Source organism: Amia ocellicauda, chromosome 13, assembly GCF_036373705.1.
Source record: "Amia ocellicauda isolate fAmiCal2 chromosome 13, fAmiCal2.hap1, whole genome shotgun sequence".
NCBI lineage: Eukaryota > Metazoa > Chordata > Actinopteri > Amiiformes > Amiidae > Amia > Amia ocellicauda.
The window spans coordinates 1,269,518-1,297,140 of record NC_089862.1 but is presented as its reverse complement, the minus strand read 5'-3'; the positions used below and the strand labels follow the sequence as shown (position 1 = coordinate 1,297,140).

Genomic DNA, 27,623 nt, shown 5'->3' with positions numbered 1-27,623 from the left:
TACTAATTTCAATAAGGCAAGTCTCTGTATCTTACTTGTATAACACATTATCCACCAACACCACAGATAAGAGTACTTAAATTTTAATAGTTCAGAAAGATAAACAATATTTTAAAAAAATCACACTGATACTCTTCAGGATACTCTTGGGATAGTTATTCCTGAACAATTCAAGCTATATGATTTTTAGTAACTACTTCAAACACTCATATACACAGTAAAAACTGTTTTAAAGGGAATCCCAGAGCGTGGATACATCATCAAAAACACAATCTAAGTTTATGTGTACATGTCAGCAGTAATGCGTAAATGTATTATGTGATAACAAAACAAGGGTTACTGCACCCTCTACTGGAGTATAAATTAACTTCATTGTCATCTTGGATGTGATTGCACTATGACAAGCTTCATTAATGACATAAGCTCACTTTAATGTGTGACTTTTATTATAAGAACTGCATTTGCAATTTAATTAATATTGTAGAGAAAAAAATAGAATTGACCCTATAATGAGATGGATCTGTGTTGCTCATAAATAACAAAAATTTCCCTTAAAAACAATAGAGTAATAAAATCAACATGATATTTAACTGCCCTATTGATTCTGCAACTGTTAAAAATACCCAGCATCAGAAACTATAACTTACTTGGATGAGCAGGTGCAATCAATCAATTAATCTATAAATAAGTTATCACACAAATATGAATGAACTAGATTTTGTTATTTGATAAAAATAAATGAATATGAATATTAGCCATTTCAGCCAATAATGCCTAATTGGCAAGTATGTGTCACTGATACTTGAGGGTAGCTGGAGCCATGTAGGTGTCACACATACCTGAGGGTGGGGGGAGATTTCCATGAAAAACTAGAGTTGGGTAGGTGGAGGGCACGTGCAGATGCAAAGCTCATCAACTAAGGAATAAGAGGACCTTTGTGTAGATTTACTACTACATGGAAAGTGGTGTTAGTGATGTTAACTGGATCTTTTTGTGAACTGCAAACTTTTTGTGCAAATTCCTTGATAATAATAGTCAAGGAGTTTTGTTAATTTTTAAAAGGTTAAGAATTCTACAGAGTTCTATGCTGCCCCAGGCCAACCAGGAGAGAAGCAGAACCAAGAAGGCCAGGTTGACCTTGACCGTTGTGCATTTCTGCAGAGTTCAGGAGAATAGGGGGGGAAAAAGGAGAGTTGGGGAAGGGCTATGAGGAGTGACAAAACAGGGAGACCACCAAACCACACCCACCACAGAGCTCTAGAACATTGCTGAAAGTCAAGAATTAGTAGCAAGAATAACCCAGAGACAGCAGTACAGGAGCACACTAAAGCATAAAGACTTTGAAACGTTTATCCAGAAACATAAGCACAAACAAAAAAAGAGCAACACAACACAAAGTGATGTTCATAGACACTGGGCAATACTGCATCTATTATATCAATAAAGCCTACAATAAATAGGTTGTCAATCCTCTTGTGTTTCTCCAGAAGTCAGATTCACGTATTACCCTAAGACAGGTTGTGGCTTTGACTGGAAAAAGAGCAGTGAACATTTGGCAAATAAGCATACATACAACTTACTTTTCTCCCCTTAGAAGTGAAAAAATACCAAGTACTCACCAGCTTGCTTGATTTGGGAGTTTCCAACAGCTCTGTAAAGATGAAGAAAACACAACATGCATTACCATTACAGATTGTTATGCATTTGCTAGAAAGGGAGAAATGTATTATACAGGAGACTTTCAATGTCTGCGGTAAGCAAGGTGGGAATACGGATTAATGACTACAGAATATCACTACATAGCTGAGGTTGCTTTCCAAATTCCAGTATTTTTTTAACAGGATCTGTGTCAATTCCTTAGTCTGGTATTTCATCTCCAAGAACAAATGGCACCTTTCAAAAGACACATACAATATATACACTGTCATCTCTCCTGTACGTTTAAGACTGAAAACAGGATGCACTTCAAAGAAACATTTGGATGAAATCCTTTGACCCATTAGTTAAGAGCATGAAGTTTACAAACCAGAGGAGACCATTCAACCCATTGTGCTCCAACTAAGTGATCAAAGGATCCTATCCAGTCTATTTTTGAATGTCCCCAAGTTTTCAGCTTCAACCAAATCACTGGGGGTTTGTTATAGATTGTAAGAAGTGTCTCATGTTTTCCGTTTTGAATGCTCAATTTCCATTTGTGTCCCCAGGTCTGTGTGTCCCTGCTGATCTGGAAAAGCTCCACTGGTTTAATGTGGTCAATGCCCTTCATGATTTTGAAGACTTGATTCAAATCCCCACGTAGTGTTCTCTGTTCCAGGATGAAAAGGTTAATAACATTTATCCAAGAGGTCTCCTATCAAATGTGAAATGTGAAATGGTCAGAGGAATCTTCCATCAATATTTTCATGACAAACTGAGGAGTGCACATGTGGCACCAACCCTCTACAACCCTGACATCACAGAACTATAGTCAGAATTAAGTTCTGTTTCCAACAGTTTAAAATTAAAAGAAGGCACACAAAAGAGGGTGTCAAAAGACACCATAGACAATATTTATATTTATATATTACAATCTTTACATTTGTAGCTTTCATATTGAATGTCTTCTTGCCTTCATCCGAGAACATCTGACAATATAGTTTCCTGTCTAGTCTGAGACAGCAGAGCTCCAGACGAACTTTTTTTTTACTAGGAGCACTGTAGCCCCTAACTGAAAATTTTGGGGCGCACACCTTAAATCGACCTGCAACGCACTTTCACATTTTCCCCATTATAACTGTATTACTGATAAATGCTTTGGTAATAAATAAACTACAATGTGGTGTTTTATTTTAGTTCACAGTCAAATTTTAATTGAATGGTGCTTAACAAATGCACATTCAGAAATGTAAACAATGTATTATTACTGTCATTACAGTACAAAAACCACTGTAGGATTAACTTTTAAGCTGTTCTTTTTCAACAATTCAATGTGACCCTTGACTTTGGTGAATGGTAGCTACTGCTTAGCTATGAAATAGGCCGTGTTGAATTTCATTACCATTTCAGCCTCATCAGATGACTGACAAGTAGCTTCCTGCCTGCGAAATGCTACTAGAAGTCACGATGCCATTTCATTTGTGTATCTGTCTTGGCATATTTTATGTTCTAAGCTGCTGTTGTGCATCATTAAGGTATCGTGTTTAAACTGTGGGGTGCCAGTTGCCTCGGCAAACTTGGTTTTCCCCGCATGTTGTGGACCACATCTAGTGCAGTAGATACAGTTCATGGTGTTGGTATCTTTGCTAAATCTAAGCCATGTAAACTCCCTCAGTCATTCCTATCGGAAACAGTTATCGCTTTTCCACTGACATGGTGCCGGTGCTGGTGCCGGAGCTGGTGCTCGACCTGGGAACCAGCTGAACTTTTTGTGAATCGGCCTGCTTTTCCACCAGTTTGGGAACTGGACGCTGACGTCACTGGATGTGGGCGTTCCCAAGCAGCATAGAAGTGGAGAAACATAGCAATAATAATCAGCACCGAGGCAGACTACATCTTTGAAACCCTATTTAACCATCAAAATTAAACTCATTCAGCGTCTACACACAGCACAGATACACTGAAAAAAAAACAAAAAAAATGCGAGATCACATGTAGACAAGCAGAAACGAAAATACAGCTATATGAATATGCTAAGATAACTCAGCTTTTTATTTTTATTTATTTTTATTAATGCATTAAGGGATTTACACCGATTCGCCATTTCAGAATTTTTTTACTGTATTGAATAAAATAAAAGAGTTAACATGCATTCTTCACCACGCACACAGTTCACTATGAATATACTTTGTATGGGTGGATACATTTTTATTCATTTTGTGGTGTATTTTTAGTTTTTTTCTTGTTTAAAGAACAATGACTAAAAGCTAGCCTATTGATTATCAATGTGGTTGTTTTGGGGGTATTTGAGGTGCAGTTGTGGGCAGTCGTCGGACGATCTCAGGTGATGTTAATGGTTTGATGGGAAATTCTGCTTATTGATGAAGGCTGTGATGATGGTCCCAAATCATTGTTGCATTGTCCCTGTTGCCAGACACCGCAGCAATGCTCTTATGTTTTGAAAGTCGCCCTGGATTAGGGCGTCTGCTAAGAAATACACAATAATAATAATACATTGTCAGCACTCTGCTGGCGTTTGATCGCTCACAAAGCGCATCACTGTAACAGCGGTTATTGTGTATTTAATCTTCTCTTATTGTAGAATATGTATGTTTTGTGTAATTCGCCCTGTGCTAAGAAAATGAACTTATTCATAAATTATTAATCATGAACAAACCAACCAGGGACACGTGACTCGTAGGGGCACTGAATTTGGCGTAACACCGCGTTTCTGCCAGTGGCGGAAGAAACTGCCCATACGGACCAGTTAATGACCAGTTCATTAACAAATAACATTTCTATCCAATCTAGATCACCGCATTAACTCTACATCATCATAACATTGCTGGAACACGTCTTTCGTTTCACGGAAAGTGAGCTCAGTCGTCTCTCTGCCATTTGCCAACTCCTAACTAGTTAGTTGACCTGGTGAGACCATATTGTTACTAAAGTGTCTCTCCTCGACAGTCTCAAAAAATGGTTGCAAAATGTGGCCATTTGGTCGCAGTCTGAAGCCCTGGACAGTAATGACAGTTAGTCGGGGCAATACTTGAAATGTCAGCTGCTATTTAAAAAGTTCTCATTTAAAATGGGGTGGGGGGGGAACTAAACTAAACAAAAACAAAGGGATTAAACAGATACAGACAAAAATAGAATCAGCTGACTGTCAGGCTGTACCAGAGAAAGGGTTTATTCATACCTTTGAATATAGGCCGAGACCGCTCAAAGCAAAACACTCTATAGGTACAGAACAGACAACAGCAGACGAGAGCTGCCTTGACCAAGAGCTGCCTAGCTTACTGATACTGCAACACAACAAAACAAGATATTCAAGATGTACACATGCATTTAACCCCCCAATATTTAATAAATTATTCAAAATGGTCTTTCACCATCAGTTTTACATAGCTTTGAATAAAAGATTGTGAAGATTCCCTGTAATAAACAACATTATGCCTTATGGCAGAAAACATTTTATTAGTAGTCGATAATGACAGATGCAGACAGGCCCCACTGTGTATTGCACCTTGTTCAATACAAGTGCTGTTCAGATGAGGGATCTGCAGAGCCTCATACTGCAGCAAAATTAGAGTTACCATGGCAACAGCTGCCACTATGGCTAGCATACGTAATCCAGTAGATTTAAGACGGGTATCACAATATCCTTAGAAGTCATTTTTTTCTGCTGAATTCTTATCTTCAAATGTCACTCTTCTACACAATATTATTACTTTACTAAATCAAAACACTAGATTGTACATCTAACCATGTATATTTTGGTTTTTATAATGTATTTTCTTCTATATTTTTCTATATATTCAAGATAGGGAAGGGCTTACTACTGTAACTACAGTTCCATGTAAAATACATAAATGTGTTACATGTTGTGGGGGGGAGATTATTACCTAATTATCCACAGAGCATAACAAAATAATAAAAGCAATACATTTTAGAGGTCGACTAACACAATCCATTGTGCCATCTGGTGTTTAAATGACCAAGGTTTCTTTGTACTCAACAGGTATCAGAAACATTGATATCTTAGATAAAAAGTACAAAATATAACAAAGATTTATTAATTTGATACTAACTGCAGTAGGCTAACTAAAACGGATTTCACACTGAGGCCTGTATCTCAGTTAGCACAGTGGTTAAGGCATTCCACTGCCAGCCCAGCGTTGCGGGTTTAATTCCTGATGTGCACACAATATTTCTAATGTATAGATTTTTGAATTTGTATTTGCGTCCACAGGTGTGTGTGGCCCTGCTGATCTAGAAAGGCTCCTCTGGTTTGATGTGGTCGATGCCTTTCATGATTTTGAAGACTTGGCTCAAGTCCCCACGTAGTCTCCTCTGTTCCATGGTGAAAAGGTTCAGTTCCCTCAGTCTCCCCGAGTAAGACATTCCCTTCAGACCTGGAATAAGTCTGGTTGCTCTCCTCTGAACTGCCTCTAGAGCAGCAAGATCTTTAAGTGTGGTGCCCAGAACTGTACACAGTATTCCAGATGAGGTCTAACAAGTGCATTGTACAGTCTTAACATTACTTCCCTTGTTTTAAATCCTACACTTTTGACAATATACCCTAATATTCTGTTTGCCTTTTTTATTGCTTCCCCACATTGTTTGGATGGAGAAAGTAAGGAGTCCACATAGACTCCTAGGTCTTTCCCATGCATTACTTCATCTAGTTCTATTCCTCCCATAGCGTAATTATAGTGGACATTTGTATTACAGGGTTCTTGCACCAATTTTAAAGTCAAATTCAATGCTCTTTTAGACCTCAACAAATATAATTTAAGACCCAAAAAATGCCTAAATAACGAAAAGATGACACGCAGCCAGACGTCAACATCTGTAGCTAACTAACTTAAACGTAAAACTTATATTAATGGCGGAGTCTCTCATTGTCCAATACTAAGATAACCCTCAGAGGACTGAGACAATTTCTCCTGTTTTTACCACTTTTACATTCTAGCTGATAAACAATATGCTTATAAAACACTTTGTGGTTTATATCTATTTTTTCAGAACAACCTATGCTAAATGCATTTTCATGTATAATGCACTTATACGACAGTATTTGAGTGAACAAATGTAGAATACATTTTTTTTTTATTATTATTGATTTGACACCCCACACAGTAATGGTGAACAGTTTGGACACTTAGAACATGCTCTTCAAAGCCTTAGGTATTGAAATATGCATTGTATTTCAATAACCTATATACATAACACTGAAATAATGCACCTTTTTTGCAAACTGACCCAAGAGAACATTGAGATCCTATTTTACTTATTTGAGTTATTCAGGTCCCTCAGACATGCCACTGAGCAAAGTTGGGCCTCTCCAGGAAGTGGCAGAGGGGCACCTGGCATGCCAGTGAGTTTTATTATATATTCTGCTGAACTCACAATCTTGATCAGCTTCTGTTTTCCATTGCTGAAAAAAAAAAAAAATCTAATTCTGTTTCTTTTTTACTTTATTGCACATTGTCCACTTATATGTAATATAATAATATATGTATATATATACTTTATTATAAGTACATAATACATGCATAGCTGAAGCTGTTCTGAATCCATAGATACCACATATATAGCAGTAGCATCTATAATAGCCGAGATATGAGATTAATTGTATAAGCCTCTCTCTCTTTTTTTTTTGATTGGCTAGTAATGGCAGATCTCCATGGCACATGACACAGGGTAACATCCTCTCCATCGGTAAATTCCAGCACCATGTGCAGCATTGCGCATTGAATTTCTAAAACCAGGAAGTACGTGATGTAAACAAACCGCAAATGGCTCTTTTCAGCAGAATCTCAGCTATGCAGCTAAAAACACTGCAAGTCTTTATCTCAAATCGTTTCTCAGATAAGTCTAAGTCGTCCTTTAATCAAACAAATACAAGCTTATTAGACGTTTTACCTACCATGCCGCTGTGCGTGACAATTTTCCCCATCAGCCTTAAACGCACCATCTGCAAATTTATGGTAAATTTAAGAATTTATGACCTTAATTTCCCAGATTTTATTTTAAGACCTTTTAAGACTTTTTAAGGAGCCGCGGGAACCCTGTATTACCTTCAGGTAATACCTTGCACTTGTCCACATTGAATTTCATCTTCCAGGTGTTGGCTCACAACTGAATATTATCGAAGTCCCTTTGAATAGCCTGAGATCTGCAACCTGAGCACCAGGCAGGCAAGATACCATGCAGCTCTCCTTATCACTAGAACACACAGTGTGATCTATGCCTCAAATAATTGAGTCTCTTACTATAACTACCTCCCTCTTCTAGGGGGGAGTGGGCACCATGGTGCTCTGGTGCTGAACTGCCCCCCCACCACCCTCTGAGCTGTCACTGTGTCTCTAGGGGTTGTGCACACCGTTTTCTGCGGTTACAACCTACTGTAACCCAGCAGTTCTCTACGCTGTCCTGCTCTGAGGTCTCAACTCTCCTAGGTTTTGGCGTGCACACCATCTCTCTCATGGGCTGATTGACCAATTCTTCTATATCCCTAATACAGCGCAGATCGACAAGCTGAGCCTCAAGATCACGAACCTTGATCTCTAGGATTTCAACCTGCCGACAACGTTCACAAGTGAAACAAACCTGACACTGTAATGGCCATATGCTTCTAAATGTTTATTTTTTATTTTATTTATTATTATGGTCTCTTGGTTCCTGTTGCCTAGTCAACTGCTTAACGTTTCTTAACAGCTGCTTTAAGTACCTTTTGTCTACCTGCCCCCAATTCACACCTAACTGGCGCCACCTGCAACAGAATTCCTGCTAGTCCTTGACTAAATCTCCTTTCTACAACCCGTTTACTTTCACCAACTCAGCAGCTGAACTGGATTGACTTCAATTTAGGCAAACTACAGACAAGGCAAACTTAAAACAAAATGAGCAATGCTAAGACTGGTTTGAAACTAGTCAAACAACAAGATGGCTGCCTCTCACCTGTACTCTCCTGTGTCTCTCCGTGGCAACTTGTAATTACTTCTATACCAATATACACTCACCTAAAGGATTATTAGGAACATCATACTAATACTGTGTTTGACCCCCTTTCGCCTTCAGAACTGCCTTAATTCTACGTGGCATTGATTCAACAAGGTGCTGAAAGCATTCTTTAGAAATGTTGGCCTATTTTTTTTTTAACGCATCACTGCACAGTCAAAACAATGAGACAAGTATTTATTTGCACTTACAACTGTAGTCAGATTGAGTGGACACAGAGTGATTACTCTGTGTCCACTCAATCTGACTACAGCTGTAAGATGGCACTTGTAATGCTATACAACTTGAACTTGATTTGCGTTTATGCAGCTAACACACTGTAGGTATATTTAATACATATATTTAGAAAAAGTCAAGAACAAGTATCCACGGTGTTTTCAGGAACACAGAGTAATTCAAATGAAATCATTCAAACTGACCAGTCCTGCGCTTCTAGTGGCGAATCAAGCAAGAGATCACAAGTGCGACAGTACAGTATCTGTGCACAGACTTGCAGGGTATCAAGCCGCTAATAGGAAAACTACAGTCTAGCTTTGGATTCAGAAGGAAATATTGAAGACAAAGTAAAGGTTTTCCCGTTTCATTTGAAATAAATGCTTTTCTTAAAAGGGCAGTGTGTGCAGTTTACAGTCATTTGCGAGCAAACAGTTTGCTGTAGCGAGAGGGAAAGGAGAATCCTCTGCCATGTTGCGGCTAAACAGTAATTGTTTTTGCATTATAATTACATATAATATTCAATATATACATTCCTAAAGTTTAACAGTATCATAGTAAAATGAATAATTATAAGGCAATTAATAAGGTTTTTACACAGTTTCAATAACTAGTAGCAAATGTAAGACAAAGCAAGGTAAATTAACTCATTGATATCCCGTTTACAGTTGATCATTACTCGAATTTAGCCAATCTAAATTTGCAAATATAATTGCTAAGGCTGTTCTCTAATATATATGAATGTACAAATAGAACATTTAACAAACGAGTGCAGAAACATGGCATTCGCCTCTGTCCAGCACACCGCCTCCATTCATCCACCTGCAGAGTCCTGTTCCTTTAATGCTGTGGCTCGATTAACAAATGGTAATGATTTAGTAATTGGAAACATGAGATGCAAATTTATTCCAGAGCTGACATTAATCATGCACATAGCACAATCAAATTTGAATTGTGTAAAAGCCTTAATTAGGACTGAATATACCACTTTTGGCGGATATTTGTGGGGTGAATTCATCGAATAACTGCGCAGTGTGCAGGCAGATATGCGAGACCCATGTTAGAATATCTATTTTTGGCAAATCAAATTTTTTGCAAGGGAATTGCGTGACGTTTGAATATCAGGCACTTAATATGTTGTCGGATAATCAGTTTTACACTATTTAGTACAATCTGTAACATAAGTGTGGGGCCAGTTAAATTAACATATGGATCCTTCATGTGTAACATCTACTGTACAAGCTGCTGGCTGTACAGCAACTGTGTGGGTCTTCTGATACAGCTGGAAGGACAACTTCCGGGGGTCTATCTGAGCATATCTGAGTGTATACAGCAGTGTTTAATTTCTACACCAAATTAAGTGATGGCTACTTCCAGGAGGGTTACGAGTGCTGTAAAAGTTCAAATGAAAGTCCATTGAATTTCAAACAAAAGCAAAGTTGTCTTAAGTATGGCTATAAGTAAATCCTGTAGTTCTGCACTGACCCCGCTAACCAAACAAAATAAGATATAAAGCATTTGGGATTTTATTGCCATTTAGAAGAGCATAAATATTTTGCAGTAACAATGTGAACTGATCAGAAAATAAGTTACATGACATAAAAGACATCAGAGATCATTGTTATGTCAGTGTGCTCGGAGATTAATTACTAGGCATGACACCGAATCACCTTGGGAACAATCACCAGTAATGTAGTGATGCCAAACGTCATAGGACAAGGTGCCAAACAGTGAGAAACTGACAGAAAAAAGGTTTCAAGTTCTAATCCGTTTACAGCAGAGTGGGTTACCTCGTTTGGGGACCTTGGATACGGTTGATTCTGGGGTCTCCGGAGAAGTTGTGTCTGCTCCATCTTCAACCATCTGGATCTGAAGAAAGGGTAAAAGCAAGGTCAAATACGGGACAAAGGTAAGTCTTCTCCTTTGTAAATCACATGGATTCCAAGTATCATTCTGTTCTTTTTACATTCATTCATTACATTCTTTTTCATTTAGCAGATGCGCTTATCCAGGGCAACTTACATTTGTACCCATTTATACAGCTGGGTATTTTACTGGAGCAATCTAAGTGAAGTACCTTGCTCAAGGGTACAACAGCACTACTCCACCCGGGATTTGAACCCACAGAGCCCAAACCACTACTCCACAGTGCTGTTCTTGCCTCTCTCTATATAAAGGTGACCTTCTGACAGCTGTTGTACAAAAACAAATCTCACAGTGGGGGGCATGCCCCCTGACTCCCCTAGAACAATCGGTGTCCCCCGCTGCAAACACTGAATCCTGTAGGAAACACTAGCACGCACGCATGCACTCACTTCTTACCATTTCCTCATTTATACATTTGTGACTAATTCCAGTAGTGGAGTCATATACAACTTATCAAGACAGTTGTTTGTGGTTGGCTGTAGGCTACTTAAAACAGGTTTCATGCTTTAATATAAATTTTTGTTGGCACGGTGGTTAAGGAACTGCACTGCAAACGTTGTGGGTTCGAATCCCAAAGTGGGGTGTAATTTCATACATGTATTTTTCTGAAGTTAAAGCAGAATAAACAATTATAAGGTGATTAATAAGGCTTTTACACCATTTCTCTTAATTAGAATTGTGTTTCAATAACACAGTTCAAGAAACAATAACTCCTAGCAAATAAATCAAGTTAGAGTGGATCATTAATCAAATTCAGCCAAACTAAATCAAAAATAACAATCATAATCTTAATAATTATTATAATAATAGGACATCCAAATATGCACTGAATTTAATAACACTTAAATGAAAAACAAATATCCACCTTTGTGCACTGTTAGCACTATTTTCAAAAGACAAAAACAAGTTTACTTATGGAAATCAAAAAGGATATGGCGGCTACACACCTCGGACACACAGCAGCAGTAATGTACATAATAAGATTATGTCCGAGTCTGTGACAACCTCCATACATACACACACACACAATTATGGGTATTGGGTAACATTTATTACTACTATGTCCACATTATTGTGTTTGTACTGCAATACTATGCATATGAGCCTCGTTGTTTGCCCTGTCAGGACAATGGCATAGAGGTGTGCACTACTATATTACCGAAGAGGTCTGCATTTGGGGTGTGTGTGTGTGTGTGTGTGTGTGTATATGTGTGTGTATATATATAATCATGTCAGCCGCCGAAGGGGAGTTAGCAGCTTGCATTAATAAGCAACGAGTTGACCATCACGATGTCCCAACATGAGTTAGCCCTAGCAGGAGCCCCAGAGGAGGATGGAGAGCCAGGAGAGGGTACAACATGTAAAATTGCAGTTCACACTGCACATTCCTTAGCACTTGCAATGAAGTTTGACGGTGTGTTCTTTTAGTGTTGAAAAGTATGTTTTCTGCATTCATACACAGCTGTAATAGACAGTCATTTCAAAAACGCCTTCACATTGCATAATGTCATTTCAGTTTTTACATTATTTTTACAACTGGCTATTTATGTTTTATAATTGTATAAGTCTGCTAAGATATATGCATACCGATTTATACACCAGTTTACATGATTGATTGCGTGAAGTGTTTCTGCCCTGAAAATGTGTTATGTTTATATGTACAACTATTACATTTTATCCAACTTTTTTTTTTCATCACACAGCTGTTTTATAAAGGAATCTCACATTTTGCGGGTGTGGTGGTTCTATGCAGTACGAAAAGTCGGCGGTTCTAGCGTTAATAAAAATAAACGTATGGTCTTTGCAGTCCTGTGTTTTGTTGGTGCATCTGTTGTGATGTGTATGGCTAAAGAACATAATTGCCGATGATCGTTAGGCTATTGTTAGTGATGCTGTAAACTGGCCTGAATGTCAATATAGATTTATAGCCAAAGGATGTGGACTGTTTATTTAATGGGGTATGGAAGGCATTTCGCCTCCCCCTATCCATGCCGTGAACCACAACTTGTTACCCCCCCACCACCCCCCGCCCGACTTTAAGGGGGCCCTGAATTTTTGTTAGCATTTTGTGTACTATGGGAATAAATCCTATGGGCGCCCATGTAAGACAATGCAATAAATACATTAAAAATAACAAAAATAAATACAAATTAGTGTTACAAATGCTTAGCTTTGTTTATTGATAAGGTCAGACAAGTTTTTGACTCCTGAATATAATAACTGGATTATCTGTAATGCAATATTTACTGAATATAGAAAAACATTCCAGTTTGTCTATTTATCTGTTCATCCCGTTAAAAGGACACAGGCTGAGCAACGTAATGCAGACCAAAGCACGCACACATCACCGCTGAAATATCCATACGTACATCCTGAGTACAGTCGGGGTTTATTGATTATAAGAACAACTGAAGGATACCATTCCCAGTAAGCAACACCTTTAGTAGGACTTGTGAGGCTTGAAGAAAAGGTTTATAAAATCTAAAACATGCTGCAATTAAAATCCATAGTCAAGAGATGTTAGATGCTGTAGGAGTGGTTTGTTTTGTTTGTATGTATAGTGAGTGTGTGTTTGTATGTGTTTTTTGTTCCTCCTATATGCCTCTACAGGTCGGAAAGGACCCTATAAAAGGAGGAAGACCTGGGTTCGTGGGTGTGGCTGACTGGGAGCACACAGTTTTTAACTCGTTTTGTTGCGTTTATTTGTGCTCCAAGTGTTTGTTTGTTGTTTTTGTTAGCAAAAAGTATTTCATGTATACATGTGTATTAACAGGAAGATAAAGTTAACAAATAAATTTGAGAGATGGGCAGAGAAGTGAACATTTTCCTTTTACTGAAGATGAAGCTGCAAAGGCTCAGTACATGTTTAGTTAATCAAATGCACAGGGATGACAAATGGCTCATGGCGGGAACTGCTTACCTGAGACTGGCGCACAAAGATACCGTGGTTCTCCTCACAAGTGAAGTACCGCTTGCCCTGCACCGTACCGTCGTTCTTGCCCTTGGCATCATCCAGGATCACTCCCACCCACTTGCCGGTGGCAAAGAGAGTAGCACCGATGTAAGCCACAGTGCCTCGGTGGCCTTTGCCGATCACCTCCACCCGGGAGCCCACCTTGACCGGCTTGCCTCCCCCCTCTGAACTCATCCTGCTGCCGCTGCTCAGGGCCTGCGAACACACCACACCAAGGGTAAGGGAAGAAGACTTTACCAAGTGTGCAGTGTTACCATGATATATTATTATTTGTTCCGTCAATCCTTGGGTGACTGAAGGGTAAGCCATGATGATTCATGGAATCAAACTGCAATTGCAGCTGCCTGGCTTTGTACTACCTTGTTAAACCCAACTACCATCTCCAACTACTTTTCTGCCAAAAAAACAGCCATTGCTAACCAATTAGATTTGAAATCATTGCAAATAAACCCATTTGGTGGGAGGCACGTCTTACATGTTAAGCCTGATTTATGCTTCTGCATAGATACACATATGCGTCTCTGCGCAGAGAAGGGTTTTCTGGGTAAGCATAGCTCAGAGGCTGTCAGAGGAACCATGCGCACTCCTCCAAAATCACACGTCTCTGTGGTCCTGTGCATCAAGCCAAGCTTATTAGTTGAGGAGGGAGATTCTGAGCGCCGTGCCCAGTCAACCTATCTCCAGCCCTACACCTGATACAAAAGAATTGGCATTCATGATCAACCAGGTGACTGATCAAAGCATTGATCTAGAAACATGGCTTTGCAACGTGATCAAGATTGAATTCCAAAGGAATCAGGTGCAAATCTAATACAATACATAATGATAACAATGAATGATTATAATAATAATGAAGTGTAGAAAATCATGTGTACCAAATCAACATGATTATAAATCTTTCACAATTACTGTATTAAAAAAAGACCAGATTGTGGGCTATATTCTATTCAATATTGCCTCTGCATAAATTGCAGGTCGGCGGTTGGAGAAGTAAGTATTTATATCGTAAGTTAGAGGAGTTTACAGCCGAAACACTGTATATGCATTTAATTAAAATATTTAGTTAGATACAAGTATGGATATGCGGGAGAAATTCACAAACGCAGAGAGATTTACTTTTGAATTGAAAAAGCAGCTATGGTGGTTCTAGCGTTAAGTTCTTCTACCCCCTAGGAGGCCATTCGACCCATCGTGCTCTTTTGGTATCCATTGATATATAAGTGATCCTATCCAGTCTATTTTTGAATGTTCCCAAGTTTTCAGCTTCAACCACATCGCTGGGGAGTTTGTTCCAGATTGTGAAAAAGTGTCTCCCGTTTTCCGTTTTGAATGTCTTGAAGCCCAATTTCCATCTCTCTCTCTTCGGATGGGGATGCCAAATATCACAGCAGGTAAACTGAAACATTTCAAGATGTATACTGAAATATTTTGCACTCCCTGTTTTCTACAATTTTAACCTTTTTTTACAATTTTTTTTTTTATTACGAGATTAAGAGATTTCTGAACTGATCATTGATTTCTAAATTTGGAGTGGTCTCAATTTTTTTCCATAGCTGTAGCTTTATACTTATTAACCTAAAATACATGTTGTATTATTTACTATTGAGACATTAAACAATTGGGAGTTGGCTATGAACAATATGAACTTGGTTGTCAGTTTTGCATCCCCATGTCTGCCTTAACAGTAACCTACCCGCAATTCTGTACTCCTTCAATCCATAACACAGAAATATTTGGCAAGAAAGAGGAAGACCCGGTTTCCTTCATTGAACACTGTGAAGAGTACCGGGCAGTTCAGCCGCTTAATGATGCTGAAGTCCTTTCTGCTCTTACCTCAGCTCTCTCAGGGTCTGCAAAAGATTGGTGGATCACTGAAAGAAAGGGTCTTCCTTCATTCTTTTTTGAGTGAAGATTACGAGGCTGAAGCTGAGAGGAGGATTATAGAGAGAAAACAAGGTCCCCAAGAAAGCATCCAAGACTTTGCATTGCAATAACAGGGCTCTGTGTTTAAGATGGAGAAGCAACATGCCAGAGAAATACATTTTGCAGGCCATCTTATGGAACTGCAATCCGAAGTTGGCCAGCTTGCTAAGGGGAACTGTTAAAAGTGTGAGCGAGTTGGTGAGAATAGGCACCTTGATTGAGAGAGATTTGGCTGAGGCAAAGCAATACTGGAATCAGGCCAATACAGAATCCCAAAAAAAGAAAAACCAAACCGCCCGGGGATCCACTACCCAGTTTTCTTATGGCCACACCAATGTTATGCAGCCGACACCTGTATCCCACATCTCACAAATAAGGATGATAGTATTGCCTATATTTACTCATGATCAATACTGCTAAGCCATGGTGGATACTGGCAGCACCTTCTCATTAATTCAAGAATCTTGGTGGCACAGGTTGAAGAACAGGGATGGGGGGAAGCCTAGTAAAGGCTAAACATTCTTGCTGGCTAACTGCCAGGTGCAGACCACTTGAGGCACAGCCGAATGGGAGTGTCAATGCCAGCAGTCTCAGTGCCCCCCTTCCGAAGGGCCCCACTTACAAAGGGCAGGGGCTCTAGCTGCGGGGACTCCAGCGAGGTGAAGACTGCGAGGAGACGCCGCACAGCAACAACAGGCAACCATGACGATCTCTCAAATTCCTGTCCTGCTCTCTCCTTCCTCTCGGCGTGCAGCTGTGCGCCATTGTTTCCCTAATACCTCTAACCTCATCTCTTTGCCTCTCCCCTCCTCCACCCTCTCCTCTACTCCACTCTCTGGAGGCCTGTGGAACTGCCACTCAGCTTCCAACAAGGCCGACTTCATCTCTGCCTTCGCCTCCCACCAGTCTCTGGATTTCCTCGCTCTCACCAAGACATGGATCTCTCTGGACAACTCTACCACCCCTGCTGCCTTATCCTCTCTCTTTGTCCTGTCTCACTCCCCTCATCTTACTGGGTGGGGAGGAGGAACAGGCCTCCTGCTCTCCCCTTCTCTCCTCTTCTCTGTCCCCCCCTCTCACTCCTCTATCTCGACCCACAGCTTTGAATTCCATGCAGTGGAAATCACCTCTCCCTCTCACCTCTTCCTTTACCGTCCACCTGGTCCACTCACCTTCTTCCTGGATGAACTCGACTTTCTTCTCTCCTCTCTCCCCTCGCTGTCCTCACCTACCATCCTCCTGGGAGACTTCAACATCCACAACATCATTCAACATCACATCTTCTCAAGAGGCTGCTCCCCTTCGACACTCTCCGTGACAACCATGGACATCTCGGACCACCACTTCATTTCCTTCTCCCTTTCCCTTCCCTCCCTCCCCTCTCCACCCACTCCCTCTGTCACCTTCCGCCGAAATCTCTGCTGTCTCCCCCTCCACCCTTGCCTCCACTACCCTCACTCTCTTGCCTTCCATTGATTGTTTTTCAAATCTATCTGTCAACTGTGCTACCTCCTCTTTGTTCTCCTACCTTGACTCTCTTTGTCCTCTCACGTCTCGTCCTGCCCGTCCCTCCCCTCCTCAACCTTGGCTCTCTGCTGTTCTCTGTGCAACCCAAACTAGTCTGCGTGCCGCCGAACAAAAATGGAAAAGGACCAAACTCCCAGCTGCCCTCGAACTCTACCACTATCTACTGTCCACATTCTCGTCCTCTCTCACCTCAGCCAAGAAGTCTTACTTCCAACCTCTCTTCGAATCCACTATCAACAACCCTCGCAAACTCTTCTCCACCTTCTCCTCCCTCCTTGCCCTCCTTCCCCCTCCTCCTCCCTCATCTCTCACTGCTGATGATTTCGCCTCCTCCTTCTCCTCCAAGATTGCAGACATCCGCAGGCTCTTCAATACTCCACCCTCATCTCCCATCACACCGAAACCTCCAACCGACCTAGCTTCCTTTTCTTCACTCTCGAGCGGGCGGTCCACCGTCAGCTCTCGGATTTTCTGTCCAAACACTCACTCCTTGATCCTCTGCAATTCGGCTTCCGCACAGCTCACTCCACTGAAATGGCTCTCTTGGCTGTCACTGACTCCCTCAGCCGCGCTCGGGCAGCCTCCCTCTCCTCAGTCCTCATCCTCCTTGACCTCTCTGCAGCATTTGACACCGTCGATCACTCCATCCTCCTCTCCTGCCTCGCTGACCTTGGGATCTCTGGGACTGCTCTCACCTGGTTCTCCTCCTACCTCAGCGACCGGTCCTACCAAGTGACATGGAGAGGCTCCTCATCCACCCCTCAACCTCTCCTCACAGGTGTTCCCCAAGGCTCCGTCCTGGGCCCGCTCCTGTTCTCACTCTACACTCGCTCCCTGGGCCCCCTCATCGCTTCCCATGGCTTCTCCTACCACTTCTATGCTGATGATGCCCAGATCTTCCTGTCTTTTCCCTCTTCTGACCCTCTCATCCCCTCACGCATCTCTTCCTGCTTGTCTGCCATTTCCGCCTGGATGCACTCGCACCACTTCAAGCTCAACCTCTCCAAATCAGATCTCCTCTTTTTCCCCCACTCTTCCTCACCTTCTGCTGACTTCCCCATCTCGATCCCCTTGGAATCCACCACACTCTCTCCTTCTTCTTCCGCTAAAAATCTAGGAGTCACCCTCGATCCTGCACTCTCCTTCTCCCAGCACATCACCACGCTGACGCGTACCTGCAGATTCTTCCTGAGCAACATACGACGGATCCGTCCCTTCTTCACTGACTACTCGACTCAGCTACTCGTCCAGTCACTGGTCCTCTCCCGCCTGGACTACTGCAACTCCCTCCTGGCCGGCCTGCCTGCATCCACTACCCGCCCACTCCAGCTCATCCAGAACTCTGCAGCTCGTCTGGTATTCGCTCTGCCACGATTCGCACATGCTACTCCACTAGTCCGCTCCCTCCACTGGCTCCCGATAGCTGCACGCATTCAGTTCAAGACTTTGACCCTCACCTACCGCTGTCTTGACCACACTGCATCAAGCTAACTTCAGTCACTCGTCTCTCCATACATCCCCTCCAGACCACTGCGCTCCTCCAGTGCCAGAAGGCTAACTCTGCCTCCTCTCCACTCTCCCTCCTCCAGAGCCCGCTCCTTCTCATCCCTGGCCCCTAAGTGGTGGAACGACCTGCCCACTGAAGTCAAAACAGCAGAGTCCTTGACCTCATTCCGGCACTTACTCAAGACGCATCTCTTCCGACAGCACTTGTAATATTAGTCCTCTATCCCTGCTAGATAGCACTTCAGCTTATTATGCTCCTCGCATTCTTGATTGTTTTCCTCCTTGCTCCCTTTCCCGTAGCCCTAGCCTGTAACCCTACATCTTGACAGCACTTAGCTTTGTACTTGTACTTCTCTGTATTTTTGCACTTATGTTGTAAGTCGCCCTGGATAAGGAGGTCTGCCAAGAAATAAAAATAATAATAATATTATTATTATTATTAACTGAACAGACAGAAGTTCAAGGCGACTCTGTATGTCATGAGTGACAAAGACCTTACGGTACCTATAATCCTTGGTATGGACTTCCTCCTTGATTCTAGTATCATTCTGAATTTCAAAAAGGCCACATACACCTTGCCTGCGGAAAAGGGGGGAGATGATAGAGAGTTCTCCTTCCTGCCTAATAGCCTTAATTATACAGGCTGCACGCAGCTCCACTTCTACATTGCTAGGCCAAACCCACAGATCTCTCCTGAAGCATTGCAGTCCATACATCAACTTGTGCAGAAAGCAGATACTTCTGGGGAGTTCAAGTCCACACTGGAGTGTCTTATGCTTGACTGGCCTGCTGTTTGTACCTATGTCATAGGTCACACTGACGTAATAGGTCACACTGACGTAATCAGACACCGCATCGTTACCACTGACAAAATCCCTGTACGGAAAAAGCCCTATAGGATGTCGGTGCAGAAACAGCAATTAATCGCGGATGAGATCAGGAATATGCTGGTTAAATTGATTATCGGTCCCTTGGTTTCTCCATGGGCATCACCAGTAGTCCTCATGCCCAAAAAGGACGGAGGGACCAGATTTTGTATAGATTACTGGGGGCTGAATGCAAAGACACCCTTGGATGGATATCCTATGCCGCAGATCCAGGAAATTCTAGAGTCCCTGCATGGAGCATCAGCGTTCAACACCTTGGACTTAAAGAGTGGATACTGGCAAGTGAGTATGGACCCAGAGAGCATTCCCAAGACTGCTTTTGCAACCTCTAGTGGCCTATATGAGTTTCTCCGTCTTCCCTTTGGTCTCAAAAATGCCACCGCTTCCTTCCAGAGGCTTATGGAGGTGGTTCTGAGAGACTTGCGGAGGAAGTGTTGCTTTGTGTACATAGATGATATTGTGGTGTACACCAGAGATGAAGAACAACATGTTCAACATCTTAGCCAGGTCTTCAGTTGCCTGCATAAGGCCAAACTCACCTTAAACCTGACAAAGTGCAACTTGGTCCAAAAGTCATTGTCATTTCTGGGTCATGTGGTGTCTGGAGAGGGTGTCAAGACAGCCACTGACAAGGTAGAAGCAGTGTGTGACTTTCCTGTTCCCCACACCATCAAAGATGTCCAAAGGTTTTTGGGATTAGCAGGCTGGTACCACCGTTTTCTTCCTTGTTTTTCAGTCTCCACTGCATGCTCTGAAAAAGAAAGGAGCAACTTGGAGATTTGGTCAGAAGCCTGCCAAAAATCCTTCGAAGATATCAGGGGAGCATTGCAGAAAGCAACCGTGCTGGTACCACTTGATTTTGACAAGCAATTTAAAGTCCAGACTGATGCCAGTGAGGTTGGGCTGGGTGCTGTCCTGACCCAAGAAACAGAGGGAGGGGAACATGTTATTGCCTATGCCTCACGACTCCTTTATGATGCAGAAAAATCCTACCCAGTTTCTGAGAAGGAATGTTTGGCGGTGGTGTGGGTCATTGAGAAATGGAGGCCATATCTGGAGGGTCGTCGCTTTGAGGTGGTCACAGATCACGCTGCTCTTACATGGGTCTTCAACCACCCTAAACCATCTTCTAGGTTGAACCCGCTGGGGCATTCTTTTGCAAGGCTTTGATTTCAATGTAGTTTACAGAAAAGGTCAGTGTGATATTGTACCTGACACATTGTCTCGGAGTCCTGTCCATTCCCTATCAACAGGTTTGTTAGCCGTATGCTGCGCTCCATCTTATAAGCTACCTGTTGACTGGACTGAGATAGACACTGCACAACGGTCTAATCCCTATATTCAGGCATTGGTCCAAAAACCTAATAATCAGGCACCACCAGATCCTGACAGAATCCACTATCTAATGAAGAAGGGATTTCTGTTCCGTAGTGTTCCCATGGAACAGAAGGGGCAAGTTACACGCAGTCATTCCTACAACCCTAAGGGATGATTTCTTATAGTATGTGCATGACAACCCCTTGAGTAGACATTTCGGCCGTCTGAAAACTCTTAAGGCTGCTGGACATTGCCTACTGGCCAGAGATTCGTAAGGATGTATGGAACCACTGCAAACTGTCGCGAATACAAACCAGCCATCTCCAAGCTCTCCGGTCTTCTACAATCAAACCCTGTGGTAGAACCCGGATATATGTTAGGGATAGACCTGATGGGACCCTTTCCTAAGAGTCCTAAGCAGAACGAGCATCTTCTGGTTGTGGTGGATTATTGCTCAAAATGGGTAGAACTATTTCCCTTACGAGCAGCAAAAGCCCCTCCGATAGCCTGTATCCTAGTACAGGAGATCTTTATCAATTGGGGGACCCCAGCTTATCTTGTGTCGGACCGTGGAGCCCAGTTCACGTCACAGCTCTTTAACCTTGTTTGCCGGCAATGGGGAGTCACACAGAAGTTAACCACTGCCTACCACCCACAGACTAACCTCACTGAACGTATTAACTGGACACTGAAAACCATGATTGCTTCATATGTAGATGATAAGCACCGCAACTGGGATCGCTGACTTCCAAAATTCAGGTTTGGCATTAACTCTGCCTGACAAGAGAGTACAGGCTTCACCCCTGCGGAGGTGGCATTGGGCCAGAAGTTGAAGGGACCTCTTGAGTGGGCTCTTCACCAAGCTCCAGACCCAAATAGTGACCTGTATGAGGTTTTAGATAGGCAGAAAAATCTACCACACAAAGTGAGGGAGAAAACAAAACAAGGTCATTATTACAACCTTCGGAGGAAGCATGAAGACCTCCAGGAGGGAAATCTAGTATGAGTTCGGACTCATCCACTGTCTCGAGCTGATGTAGGTTACATGGCCAAACTCGCTGCAAAATGAAAGGGTCCTGCAAAAGTCATTAAGCATCGTGGACAGGGGATAAAATTAACTTTTTTGGCTACTAGCCAGAGTGTCTGGTAAAAGGAAAAAAAACTTACCAGCTACTTGGTATTTTTACCAGCCAAGGGCAAACATCACCAGAAATTCATGAGGGTGCGTAAATGTGTCGTGAACATGTTAAAACAAGACATTTATTCAGGTAATGAATCAATCACAAATAACAAAAGCTAATCGCACACCTGCATAAACTGTGCATATGAGGGAAAAGGATCTGGATAGAAAAACATGCTCAGATTGTGAAATACTCAGACCGGCCCGTCTGGCACCAACAACCATGCCACGCTCAAAATTGCTTGAATCACCTTTCTTTCCCATTCAGACATTCAGTTTGGAGTTCAGGAGATTGTCTTGACCAGGACCACACCCCTAAATGCATTGAAGCAACTGCCATGTGATTGGTTGGTTAGATAATTGCATTAATGAGAAATTGATCAGGTGTTCCTAATAATCCTTTAGGTGAGTGTATATATACACAGTGAGTGGAAAAAGTATTTGATCCCCTGCTGATTTTCTACGTTTGCCCACTGACAAAGAAATGATCAGTCTATAATTTTAATGGTAGGTGTATTTTAACAGTGAGAGACAGAATAACAACAAAAAAATCCAGAAAAACGCATTTCAAAAATGTTATAAATTGATTTGCATGTTAATGAGGGAAATAAGTATTTGACCCCTTGTTGGCAATCACAGAGGTCAGACGTTTCTTGTAGTTGGCCACCAGGTTTGCACACATCTCAGGAGGGATTTTGTCCCACTCCTCTTTGCAGATCCTCTCCAAGTCATTAAGGTTTCGAGGCTGACCTTTGGCAACTCGAACCTTCAGCTCCCTCCACAGATTGTCTATGGCTAGGCCACTCCAGGACCTTAATGTGCTTGTTCTTGAGCCACTCCTTTGTTGCCTTGGCTGTGTGTTTTGGGTCATTGTCATGCTGGAATACCCATCCATGACCCATTTTCAATGCCCTGGCTGAGGGAAGGAGGTTGTCACCCAAGATTTGACGGTACATGGCCCCGTCCATCGTCCCTTTGATGCGGTGCAGTTGTCCTGTCCCCTTAGCAGAAAAATACCCCCAAAGCATAATGTTTCCACCTCCATGTTTGACGGTGGGGATGGTGTTCTTGGGGTCATTCCTTCTCCTCCAAACACGGCGAGTTGAGTTGATGACAAAGTTCATTGGCAGACAGGCCTGTACATGTGCTTTCTTGAGCAGGGGGACCTTGCGGGCGCTGCAGGATTTCAGTCCTTCACGGCGTAGTGTGTTACCAATTGTTTTCTTGGTGGCTATTGTCCCAGCTGCCTTGAGATCATTAACAAGATCCTCCCATGTAGTTCTGGGCTGATTCCTCACCGTTCTCATGATCATTGAAACTCCACGAGGTGAGATCTTGCATGGAGCCCCAGGCCGAAGGAGACTGACAGTTATTTTGTGTTTCTTCCATTTGAGAGAGTGCTCCTAATCTCAGCTCGTTACCTGTATAAAAGACACCTGGGAGCCAGAAATCTTGCTGATTGTTAGGGGATCAAATACTTATTTCCCTCATTAACATGCAAATCAATTTATAACTTTTTGAAATGCGTTTTTCTGGATTTTGTTGTTGTTATTCTGTCTCTCACTGTTAAAATACACCTACCATTAAAATTATAGACTGATCATTTCTTTGTCAGTGGGCAAACGTAGAAAATCAGCAGGGGATTTTTTCCCTCACTGTATATATATATATATATATAAAATATGAGCCCTGTCACATTTGTCTCAAGAATTTTAATGAGATAAGTAACAGTGGAAGCTGAACGGCCTTTAGTTTTAAGCGTTGACAGCACAGTTAATTATAGTGGAGCTTCCTGAGACAGATGAAGAAAAAGACAAAAAAAATAATAATAAAAAGACAGCCTTTCTATTTTTATGTATACATTCAGAGCTTCTGAAAGGCAACCAGATCGCATTTGGCAGGCACGTCAAACAAACACTGACAATATACATGAAAAAAATTAATATATATAATAATAATCAAAAGCACTTAAATATTTAAGTAGTAATTTTCCATGAATTTACTAGACAAATAACTAAACCCAAACCATATGCATGGTGTTTCACCTGTGATGTTAAACCCTACTCTTCTGAAAGGACCTTCCTAATATACTGCAAGAACATTTCAAACATAAAATGTAGGCTACTAAAGATACAACACTAAAACACTCAGATGTCATACACACCAATAATGACACTGCCCAGAGACCAGCTATGCAAACAGCCTTTTGTTTAACATTTTCAGATTTTGCAGAACAGAGAAAGCAGCTTACCAAGCAGAACATTTTTCAGCTACAGTAGGCTTATCAGATATTGAATGACAACACCATGGTGGGGTAATTTAGGCCTAGCCTACATGTTGCTTATCCCAATAATATCAGTCCCATTCAAATCATGCTACAAAACCCAACTCTGATATAACTGTAATACCTTTGCTAAACCAGTAGTGTTATGAAACCTACATTATACAGACTGGTGGAATAAAGGGACTGTATTAATTTTCAAATAAGACTTGCAAAATTAAAGCTGGCATTTTAGCCAGAAACTCTAACCACAATATTCTGATTTTTTAACATGGTAGGCAGAAACATTTGAAGTGTAGAGGTACACATTGTCTACTATCCAACGAAGAAGCTTGGGTCCTAGGCATAGCAGAAAATGCTGATGATTTAGTTTGGGTATCCATGGCAGCTGAGTCAGAGCAGTCAGGACTGAGCAAATACCCCAATAAAAGCAAGCAGATGAGATCATTATGTATTGTACCCCATCTCAACAGGTACAGCCCTTTAACATTTCCCTAAGAAACCATAAGAAACAATTCCACTTAAATTAGAGATTCTAGAATATATTTCTTGCATAGGTTGAAAAGCATGAAATATGTAATTTTATCTACACTAATCTGTGGATATGGCACTATACATTTACAACAATTTCCTCCTTGCTCCCTTTCCCGTAACCCTTGACTGTGACCTTGATGGCACTTAGCTTTACTTTCCAGGGTGTATGTCCGCACTTACTGTACTTAACTGTATAAATTGGAAGTTGTAAAATGTATTATACCTTGAACTGCTTTGTTTAATGTAAATTTGAATTTGTAATGTTTGATGCCTGGTACTTAACTGTATTCTTGCACTTTGTATTGCACTTATGTTGTAAGTCGCCCTGGATAAGGGCATCTGCCAAGAAATAAAAATATTAATAATAATAATAATAATAATAATAATAATAATAAACAACAACAACGATATACTCTCCAAAGAGGTTATGCATCTGCCTTCATATGAAATGTTAACAATAGCCGAGATCAATTAATTGTTTTCAGTACTAACTAGAGATGACATACAACCCCATTCACATAAAAGGATCAGCAGGCATGTAAGACGAGTAGCAGGTACACTGGCAGCATGACAGATGCCCTAAGCATACAGCTTAAAGGAAGAAAGCACATTAATGATTGCAAAAACCATGGCCTGATAAAGTTGCACAAATGTGACTACTATCGCTGTCTGTGCTAAACACAGAAACAGGATGAGAAGAAAACCATACAATGATTAGGACATATCCTTGGAAACCAGGTCAAGTTAACATCTGAAAACAGCTTAATTAAACACATGGCTCCACATCTCCAAACTGTTAGGGAGAGTGCAGTCAGTGCAGTGAAAAAGGCTGAGACAATGTAGAGGACACAGTACTAGGCTATAGTCTGTGATTGTCTGACTGACATTAAGACTTCCAGAAATATCAGTCCAACTAAACAAAAAGATTACATAGTTTAACCCTAGAATATTCAGCTTTCAAATCCAATATCTATCTTTTAGAATACCATGTGATGAAAATAATTATATATAGAGATTTTGTAATGCACAGATATTGATATGAATTTTAAATCAGTACCCATGCTTTTGATATGAACCTGGCCCTACAGATCCACCGAGGGGCAGAGAAACAGTGGAAGGCACTGTTCAAATCAGTATTTTCAAAAAAAAGCAAACCTGATAACAAATAGGTTACTAGCCAAAAAGAAAAAAGAAAAGCAATGTTATCAGACGGCTGGTGATGGGGCAGGAATTATTCATGTTGAGTACTCTGAAAACCATGATGCAACATTCAACCACTGTAGTGTGTACTGTAGAAACAGGATGTTTGTACAAAATATTTTACAATGCTGTTAAGAAATGTTTTATTTCCTTGACAGTAGCTGGACCTCAGAGCTACGGAGACAAGTCGTCATTTCTTGGAGCATTCTCCTCCCCATGTTTGAGTTGTAGCCTACAGTTTGGAATGAGAATTAAGGGAGGGTCTCACCACAAAACAAGTACTAATTTAATGGCCCTATCCCCCTCTCCTCAGTTCCTCAAGTAGCAAGACATGGATTCCTGTAATGCTTTTAAAAACACTTAAGCTAAACTTAATTTCACATGACTTAAATAAAATGACAGAAAAACAGCAACAACACAAAATAATAATAACAATGGCACCTCAAAGACTTTTGCAGCAAACAAGCTGTGCCACCACCATTAAAATATTTTTTTTGGATTTAAATGGAGATTTCCAGGATAATAGGATCTGACCAGTGTCTGTTTGAAGTCCTCGTGAATGTCAGCATTCTTTTTTTGTTTGATGAAATGCAGGCAGGAACGCCGAGGTTCATACACCTTAAATCAAACACCAAACTGATTTACTCACCCGGCTGTACATGTGTCTTTTGGTCTGAGCCATGCTGCTTCTCCTGTTGTGAAGCTGAATTATGATTACGATTATGCCCTTTTTTCCCTTGTTTTGGTAAGGGGAGGGTGATTCAATGATTTTGTCTGTGTTGTAGTGATCAGACCATGGCTGCTAGAATCCTAGTCAGGCAGACTGGCTTGCCAACTTCTCTATAGCTGGTCTTCAGCTCCAATGTCTAGTATGCCACAATCTGGGCTTGATGCTTAAAAGCAGTCCTACTGGTTTCACCCCCAAGCTGTCTTAAATTTAGCAAAAACAAAAAATAAAGAAAAAAAAAATCTAATGTCAGAGCATCTGCTGAGGAATTGCACTGCGCTAGTGCCGGCGTTGCCTGCTGCAGGAGGGCTGGCAGGCTCCAGTCTATGCTGGGTCCTAGTGCTCACTGTATATACATCAGTCTGTTACATGAGCCATTCAAACAGTACACCGTAACAGTAGGGTCTGTGTAGTGCAGGCTTTTGGAAGTATATGAAGAGTAGTCCTGTTGCATAATCCTGTACTGCACTAAGACTTTGTTAAAGACGTATACTTGTGTTACTTGTCGAGTGCTGCATCACGTTAAGAAAATGAAATGCACGAAAGCAACCTGCTGGTTAATTTAAGAAATGTTAAACATTTTGGTTCTCAGTCTTGTTACTGCCACTGATGAGCTTATTAAGCACAAGATATTAAGTTTACTGTGATTTGATTAAAATGATATATTTTTAATATAATATTTAAATATATACGAGATACAGATTATAGTCTGTGAATGTGCTCATACATTCACTTGTGATATGCATGGTTGAGGGCTGGAAAAGCAG

General features: G+C 41.3%; 1 protein-coding gene across 5 annotated transcripts in view; it reads right to left on the bottom strand.

Annotated features, from left to right (window-relative positions):
* The window catches only part of LOC136766295 (dynactin subunit 1), a 128,448-nt gene that overhangs the window by 85,814 nt on the left and 15,011 nt on the right, over positions 1-27,623 (bottom strand). For 2 of the 5 annotated variants that reach the window (XM_066719668.1, XM_066719667.1), the window contains 3 exons: positions 13,721-13,969; positions 10,665-10,743; positions 1,620-1,651 (listed from right to left, as the gene is read on the bottom strand). In XM_066719668.1, coding sequence (XP_066575765.1) covers positions 1,620-1,651; positions 10,665-10,743; positions 13,721-13,948 — 339 coding nt within the window. In that variant the 5' untranslated portion in view covers positions 13,949-13,969. Of the gene's footprint in view, positions 1-1,619; positions 1,652-10,664; positions 10,744-13,720; positions 13,970-26,778; positions 27,007-27,623 lie in introns of those variants that run through there. The other 3 variants (XM_066719671.1, XM_066719665.1, XM_066719666.1) reach the window with 3 other exon arrangements.